This window comes from Notolepis coatsorum (genome assembly GCF_963971535.1).
Source record: "Notolepis coatsorum genome assembly, contig: SCAFFOLD_4315, whole genome shotgun sequence".
NCBI classification, from domain to species: domain Eukaryota; kingdom Metazoa; phylum Chordata; class Actinopteri; order Aulopiformes; family Paralepididae; genus Notolepis; species Notolepis coatsorum.
The window spans coordinates 5,001-13,974 of NW_028170818.1; the positions used below are offsets into that span (position 1 = coordinate 5,001).

Consider the following 8,974-nt stretch of genomic DNA (forward strand, 5'->3'; position numbering starts at 1 on the left):
CCCTCTCTCTCCACAGACACTGACCCCGCCTCCCTCCCTCTCTGTCCACAGACACTGACCCCGCCTCCCTCTCTCTCCACAGACACTGACCCCGCCTCCCTCTCACACTGACCCCGCCTCCCTCTCTCTCTGTCCACAGACACTGACCCCGCCTCCCTCTCACACTGACCCCGCCTCCCTCTCTCTCTGTCCACAGACACTGACCCCGCCTCCCTCCCTCTCTGTCCACAGACACTGACCCCGCCTCCCTCTCACACTGACCCCGCCTCCCTCTCTCTCCACAGACACTGACCCCGCCTCCCTCCCTCTCTGTCCACAGACACTGACCCCGCCTCCCTCTCACACTGACCCCGCCTCCCTCTCTCTCCACAGACACTGACCCCGCCTCCCTCCCTCTCTCTCCACAGACACTGACCCCGCCTCCCTCTCTCTCCACAGACACTGACCCCGCCTCCCTCCCTCTCTCTCCACAGACACTGACCCCGCCTCCCTCTCTCTCCACAGACACTGACCCCGCCTCCCTCTCTCTCCACAGACACTGACCCCGCCTCCCTCCCTCTCTCTCCACAGACCCCGCCTCCCTCCCTCCCTCTCTCTCCACAGACCCCGCCTCCCTCCCTCTCTTTCCACAGACACTGACCCCGCCTCCCTCTCTCTCCACAGACACTGACCCCGCCTCCCTCTCTCTCCACAGACACTGACCCCGCCTCCCTCTCTCTCCACAGACACTGAGCCCGCCTCCCTCTCTCTCCACAGACACTGACCCCGCCTCCCTCTCTCTCCACAGACACTGACCCCGCCTCCCTCTCTCTCCACAGACACTGACCCCGCCTCCCTCTCTCTCCACAGACACTGACCCCGCCTCCCTCTCTCTCCACAGACACTGACCCCGCCTCCCTCCCTCTCTCTCCACAGACACTGACCCCGCCTCCCTCTCTCTCCACAGACACTGACCCCGCCTCCCTCTCTCTCCACAGACACTGACCCCGCCTCCCTCTCTCTCTCTCCACAGACACTGACCCCGCCTCCCTCTCTCTCCACAGACACTGACCCCGCCTCCCTCTCTCTCCACAGACACTGACCCCGCCTCCCTCTCTCTCCACAGACACTGACCCCGCCTCCCTCTCTCTCCACAGACACTGACCCCGCCTCCCTCCCTCTCTCTCCACAGACACTGACCCCGCCTCCCTCTCTCTCCCACAGACACTGACCCCGCCTCCCTCTCACACTGACCCCGCCTCCCTCCCTCCCTCTCTCTCCACAGACACTGACCCCGCCTCCCTCTCTCTCCACAGACACTGACCCCGCCTCCCTCTCACACTGACCCTGCCTCCCTCTCACACTGACCCCGCCTCCCTCTCTCCACAGACACAGACCCCGCCTCCCTCTCTCTCCACAGACCCCGCCTCCCTCTCTCTCCACTGACCCCGCCTCCCTCTCTCTCCACAGACACTGACCCCGCCTCCCTCTCTCTCCACAGACACTGACCCCGCCTCCCTCCCTCTCTCTCCACAGACACTGACCCCGCCTCCCTCTCTCTCCACAGACACTGACCCCGCCTCCCTCCCTCTCTCTCCACAGACACTGACCCCGCCTCCCTCTCTCTCTCCAGACACTGACCCCGCCTCCCTCTCTCTCCACAGACACTGACCCCGCCTCCCTCCCTCTCTCTCCACAGACACTGACCCCGCCTCCCTCTCTCTCCACAGACACTGACCCCGCCTCCCTCCCTCTCTCTCCACAGACACTGACCCCGCCTCCCTCCCTCTCTCTCCACAGACACTGACCCCGCCTCCCTCTCTCCACAGACACTGACCCCGCCTCCCTCTCTCCACAGACACTGACCCCGCCTCCCTCTCTCTCCACAGACACTGACCCCGCCTCCCTCTCTCTCCACAGACACTGACCCCGCCTCCCTCTCTCTCCACAGACACTGACCCCGCCTCCCTCTCTCTCCACAGACACTGACCCCGCCTCCCTCTCTCTCCACAGACACTGACCCCGCCTCCCTCTCTCTCCACAGACACTGACCCCGCCTCCCTCTCTCTCCACAGACACTGACCCCGCCTCCCTCCCTCTCCACAGACACTGACCCCGCCTCCCTCTCTCTCCACAGACACTGACCCCGCCTCCCTCTCTCTCCACAGACACTGACCCCGCCTCCCTCCCTCTCTCTCCACAGACACTGACCCCGCCTCCCTCTCTCTCCACAGACACTGACCCCGCCTCCCTCTCTCTCCACAGACACTGACCCCGCCTCCCTCTCTCTCCACAGACCCCGCCTCCCTCCCTCTCTCTCCACAGACACTGACCCCGCCTCCCTCTCTCTCCACAGACACTGACCCCGCCTCCCTCTCACACTGACCCCGCCTCCCTCTCTCTCTCTCCACAGACACTGACCCCGCCTCCCTCTCTCTCCACAGACCCCGCCTCCCTCTCTGTCCACAGACACTGACCCCGCCTCCCTCTCTCTCCACAAACACTGACCCCGCCTCCCTCTCTCTCCACAGACACTGACCCCGCCTCCCTCTCTCTCCACAGACACTGACCCCGCCTCCCTCTCTCTCCACAGACACTGACCCCGCCTCCCTCCCTCTCTCTCCACAGACACTGACCCCGCCTCCCTCTCTCTCTCTCCACAGACACTGACCCCGCCTCCCTCCCTCTCTCTCCACAGACACTGACCCCGCCTCCCTCTCTCTCTCTCCACAGACACTGACCCCGCCTCCATCCCTCTCTCTCCACAGACACTGACCCCGCCTCCCTCTCTCTTCACAGACACTGACCCCGCCTCCCTCCCTCTCTCTCCACAGACACTGACCCCGCCTCCCTCTCTCTCTCTCCACAGACACTGACCCCGCCTCCCTCTCTCTCCACAGACACTGACCCCGCCTCCCTCTCTCTCTCTCCACAGACACTGACCCCGCCTCCCTCTCTCTCCACAGACACTGACCCCGCCTCCCTCTCTCTCCACAGACACTGACCCCGCCTCCCTCCCTCTCTCTCCACAGACACTGACCCCGCCTCCCTCTCTCTCCACAGACACTGACCCCGCCTCCCTCCCTCTCTCTCCACAGACACTGACCCCGCCTCCCTCTCTCTCCACAGACACTGACCCCGCCTCCCTCTCTCTCCACAGACACTGACCCCGCCTCCCTCTCTCTCCACAGACACAGACCCCGCCTCCCTCTCTCTCCACAGACACTGACCCCGCCTCCCTCCCTCTCTGTCCACAGACACTGACCCCGCCTCCCTCCCTCTCTCTCCACAGACACTGACCCCGCCTCCCTCCCTCTCTGTCCACAGACACTGACCCCGCCTCCCTCTCTCTCCACTGACCCCGCCTCCCTCTCTCTCTCTCCACAGACACACTGACCCCGCCTCCCTCTCTCTCCACTGACCCCGCCTCCCTCCCTCTCTCTCCACAGACACTGACCCCGCCTCCCTCTCTCTCTCTCCACAGACACCGACCCCGCCTCCCTCTCTCTCCACAGACACTGACCCCGCCTCCCTCCCTCTCCACAGACACTGACCCCGCCTCCCTCCCTCTCCACAGACACTGACCCCGCCTCCCTCTCTCTCCACAGACACTGACCCCGCCTCCCTCCCTCTCTACAGACACTGACCCCGCCTCCCTCTCTCTCTCTCCACAGACACTGACCCCGCCTCCCTCTCTCTCCACAGACACTGACCCCGCCTCCCTCTCTCTCCACAGACACTGACCCCGCCTCCCTCTCTCTCCACAGACACTGACCCCGCCTCCCTCTCTCTCTCCACAGACACTGACCCCGCCTCCCTCTCTCCACAGACCCCGCCTCCCTCTCTCTCCACAGACACTGACCCCGCCTCCCTCTCTCTCCACAGACACTGACCCCGCCTCCCTCCCTCTCTCTCCACTGACCCCGCCTCCCTCTCTGTCCACAGACACTAACCCCGCCTCCCTCCCTCTCTCTCCACTGACCCCGCCTCCCTCTCTGTCCACAGACACTGACCCCGCCTCCCTCTCTCTCCACAGACCCCGCCTCCCTCTCTGTCCACAGACACTGACCCCGCCTCCATCCCTCTCTCTCCACAGACACTGACCCCGCCTCCCTCTCTCTCCACAGACACTGACCCCGCCTCCCTCCCTCTCTCTCCACAGACACTGACCCCGCCTCCCTCCCTCTCTCCACAGACACTGACCCCGCCTCCCTCCCTCTCTCTCCACAGACACTGACCCCGCCTCCCTCTCTCTCTCTCCACAGACACTGACCCCGCCTCCCTCTCTCTCCACAGACACTGACCCCGCCTCCATCCCTCTCTCTCCACAGACACTGACCCCGCCTCCCTCTCTCTCCACAGACACTGACCCCGCCTCCCTCCCTCTCTCTCCACAGACACTGACCCCGCCTCCCTCCCTCTCTCCACAGACACTGACCCCGCCTCCCTCCCTCTCTCTCCACAGACACTGACCCCGCCTCCCTCTCTCTCTCTCCACAGACACTGACCCCGCCTCCCTCTCTCTCCACAGACACTGACCCCGCCTCCCTCTCTCTCCACAGACACTGACCCCGCCTCCCTCTCTCTCCACAGACACTGACCCCGCCTCCCTCTCTCTCCACAGACACTGACCCCGCCTCCCTCCCTCTCTCTCCACAGACACTGACCCCGCCTCCCTCTCTCTCCACAGACACTGACCCCGCCTCCCTCTCTCTCCACAGACACTGACCCCGCCTCCCTCTCTCTCTCTCCACAGACACTGACCCCGCCTCCCTCTCTCTCCACAGACACTGACCCCGCCTCCCTCTCTCTCCACAGACACAGACCCCGCCTCCCTCTCTCTCTCTCCACAGACACTGACCCCGCCTCCCTCTCTCTCCACAGACACTGACCCCGCCTCCCTCCCTCTCTCCACAGACACTGACCCCGCCTCCCTCTCTCTCCACAGACACTGACCCCGCCTCCCTCTCTCTCCACAGACACTGACCCCGCCTCCCTCTCTCTCCACAGACACAGACCCCGCCTCCCTCTCTCTCCACAGACACTGACCCCGCCTCCCTCTCTCTCCACAGACACTGACCCCGCCTCCCTCCCTCTCTCTCCACAGACACTGACCCCGCCTCCCTCTCTCTCCACAGACACTGACCCCGCCTCCCTCTCTCTCCACAGACACAGACCCCGCCTCCCTCTCTCTCCACAGACACTGACCCCGCCTCCCTCTCTCTCTCTCCACAGACACTGACCCCGCCTCCCTCCCTCTCTCTCCACAGACACTGACCCCGCCTCTCTCTCTCTCCACAGACACTGACCCCGCCTCCCTCTCTCTCCACAGACACTGACCCCGCCTCCCTCTCTCTCCACAGACACTGACCCCGCCTCCCTCTCTCTCCACAGACACTGACCCCGCCTCCCTCTCTCTCCACAGACACTGACCCCGCCTCCCTCTCTCTCCACAGACACTGACCCCGCCTCCCTCTCTCTCCACAGACACTGACCCCGCCTCCCTCTCTCTCCACAGACACTGACCCCGCCTCTCTCTCACACTGACCCCGCCTCCCTCTCTCTCCACAGACACTGACCCCGCCTCTCTCTCACACTGACCCCGCCTCCCTCTCTCTCCACAGACACTGACCCCGCCTCCCTCTCTCTCCAGACACTGACCCCGCCTCCCTCTCTCTCCACAGACAGACCCCGCCTCCCTCTCTCTCCACAGACACTGACCCCGCCTCCCTCTCTCTCCACAGACACTGACCCCGCCTCCCTCTCTCTCCACAGACACTGACCCCGCCTCCCTCCCTCTCCACAGACACTGACCCCGCCTCCCTCTCTCTCCACAGACACTGACCCCGCCTCTCTCTCTCTCCACAGACACAGACCCCGCCTCCCTCTCTCTCCACAGACCCCGCCTCCCTCTCTCTCCCTCTCTCTCCACAGACCCCGCCTCCCTCTCTCTCCACAGACACTGACCCCGCCTCCCTCCCTCTCTCTCCACAGACACTGACCCCGCCTCCCTCTCTCTCTCTCCACAGACACTGACCCCGCCTCCCTCTCTCTCCACAGACACTGACCCCGCCTCTCTCTCTCTCCACAGACACTGACCCCGCCTCCCTCTCTCTCTCTCCACAGACACTGACCCCGCCTCCCTCTCTCTCTCTCCACAGACACTGACCCCGCCTCCCTCTCTCTCCACAGACACTGACCCCGCCTCCCTCTCTCTCTCTCCACAGACACTGACCCCGCCTCCCTCTCTCTCCACAGACACTGACCCCGCCTCCCTCTCTCTCTCTCCACAGACACTGACCCCGCCTCCCTCCCTCTCTCTCTCTCCACAGACACTGACCCCGCCTCCCTCTCTCTCCACAGACACTGACCCCGCCTCTCTCTCTCTCCACAGACACTGACCCCGCCTCCCTCCCTCTCTCTCCACAGACACAGACCCCGCCTCCCTCTCTCTCCACAGACACTGACCCCGCCTCCCTCTCTCTCCACTGACCCCGCCTCCCTCCCTCTCTCGCCACAGACACTGACCCCGCCTCCCTCTCACACTGACCCCGCCTCCCTCTCACACTGACCCCGCCTCTCTCTCTCCACAGACAGACAGACAGAACCCACTCACCTGGAAGTCCAGCAGGGCGTCCAGCTGGTTCTGGATGATGGGCAGGGTCTTGATCAGCTTCTCTATGCTCATGGAGCGCATGACGCCATCGATCCTGGAACACGGAGGAGAGAGGAGACCGAGGAGAACATGACGTTACACTTCACAGGGGAGACGACATGAGTCTCTTGCGTGGACAGTGAGGTCACAACAGCGTGGACAGTGAGGACAGTGAGGTCACAACAGCGTGGACAGTGAGGTCAGAACAGCGTGGACAGTGAGGACAGTGAGGTCACAACAGCGTGGACAGTGAGGTCACAACAGCGTGGACAGTGAGGTCAGTGAGGTCACAACAGCGTGGACAGTGAGGTCACAACAGCGTGGACAGTGAGGTCACAACAGCGTGGACAGTGAGGTCAGTGAGGTCACAACAGCGTGGACAGTGAGGTCACAACAGCGTGGACAGTGAGGTCACAACAGCGTGGACAGTGAGGTCACAACAGCGTGGACAGTGAGGTCACAACAGCGTGGACAGTGAGGTCAGTGAGGTCACGGCGGCAGCTAAATCAACAGGTTTCTCAGTGGAGGGTTCGCGGATATTGTCAATGTACGACTAACGGGTCAGGAGATGGCCTCGTTTGGAAATGGAAAGCTTGGCCTGATGGTGGCGCTAGAGGAAAGGTCACATGGGGAATTGTATGGCAATCCGGTCATTGCTTTTCAAGATATCTTGTTTTATGTTTTGACGATGGGGGGGGGGGGGGGGGGTCATGAATGTTCATTGTAAATGTTGTGACTGTACAACAAAACGGGTCAAGAGATGGCCCGATGGTGGCGCTAGAGGGAAGCTCACGGGGTGATGAACACGCACCGGAGACTTCATGGCAACGCGGCCTTTCAGAGAACTCACTCACTCACTCACTCACTCACTCACTCACTCACTCACTCACTCACTCACGGATGGACAATAAAATACTTTCTAGAGGACAAACTGTGAAAGGACGGACTGGAAGAGGAATGTGGCTGCAGCAGCCTTCAGACAGACTAATGGCTGAAGGGAATGAGCGTGTGAGTGTGTGTGTGTGTGTGTGTGCGTGTGTGCGTGTGTGCGTGCGTGCGTGCGTGCGTGCGTGCGTGCGTGCGTGCGTGCGTGCGTGCGTGCGTGCGTGCGTGCGTGCGTGCGTGCGTGCGTGCGTGTGTGTGTGTGTGCGTCCTCACCCTCTCTTCATCTTGGTAAAGTCCACGGCCACCAGCCTGTAGGACACGGCCTTCTCGTTCAGGTAACGACTGTAGCGTCTGATGAAGGTCGACATGTCATAACCTGGAGAGGGAGGAAGAGGGGGGGGGAGGGAGAGGGAGGAAGAGGGGGGGGGGGAGGGAGAGGGAGGAAGAGTGATTTGATTACAGTTTGTCGGACATGTGATAAAAAAAACTGCCATATCTATTTTCAATGCATGAACGACAGGCAGGTTGTATTTACTGACGCAGCCTAACAACACATGTTACAGCGTAGTGTTATATTTTGGACTAAAAACGATTTGAAAATAAAGGAATAATATAAAAATGAAATGGGCCTATTAGCCTACAGCTTCGCTGAGTGAGTGAGTGAGTGAGTGAGTGAGTGAGTGAGGTAGTGAGTGAGTGAGTGAGTGAGTGAGAGAGTGAGTGAGGTAGTGAGTGAGTGAGTGAGGTAGTGAGTGAGTGAGTGAGGTAGTGAGTGAGTGAGTGAGTGAGTGAGAGAGTGAGTGAGTGAGGTAGTGAGTGAGTGAGTGAGGTAGTGAGTGAGTGAGGTAGTGAGAGAGTGAGAGAGTGAGTGAGTGAGTGAGAGAGTGAGTGAGGTAGTGAGTGAGTGAGGTAGTGAGTGAGGTAGTGAGTGAGTGAGAGAGTGAGTGAGGTAGTGAGTGAGTGAGGTAGTGAGTGAGTGAGGTAGTGAGTGAGTGATACCTTGCAGAGCTCCTTTATCCAGGAAGTTGTTGAGGTTGAACAGAGTGTTTCTGGAGGCCAGGTACTGGATAAAACGCTGCCAGGAGAAGAAAAAAAAAAGAAAGAGAGAAAGAAAGAGAGAGAGAGCGAGAGCGACAGACAGACAGACAGACAGACAGACAGACAGACAGACAGACAGACAGACATTTAGTAACAAGCCCATTATCCACTGGTCTTAGCGGCCCGCATTACTTCTGGCCAATTACATATATAATATGTAATATAAAAATATAGAACATTTTAGTTTATTTCTGCGGCCACAGAGCTCAGTTTACACTCGGACACGAACGTCTGACCAGAAAGAGAGACAGAGGTCTGGTCAGACTTAACATTAAATACATAGTTTGACATGACGTACATAAGATGCCAACTTAATAACAGATACGACAAGAAAGGTAAACTAAAATGCCCTAGTGA

General features: G+C 61.0%; 1 protein-coding gene across 1 annotated transcript in view; it reads right to left on the bottom strand.

Annotated features, from left to right (window-relative positions):
- The window catches only part of LOC311248420 (phosphatidylinositol-binding clathrin assembly protein-like), a gene marked incomplete at its 5' end in the record, with an annotated part of 11,359 nt that extends 2,765 nt beyond the window's left edge, over window positions 1-8,594 (bottom strand). Inside the window, 3 exons of the mRNA XM_084339299.1 lie at window positions 6,596-6,689; window positions 7,793-7,895; window positions 8,519-8,594. Coding sequence (XP_084195425.1) covers window positions 6,596-6,689; window positions 7,793-7,895; window positions 8,519-8,594 — 273 coding nt within the window. The remainder of the gene's footprint in view (window positions 1-6,595; window positions 6,690-7,792; window positions 7,896-8,518) is intronic.
- Between the last annotated feature and the right edge of the window lie 380 nt (window positions 8,595-8,974).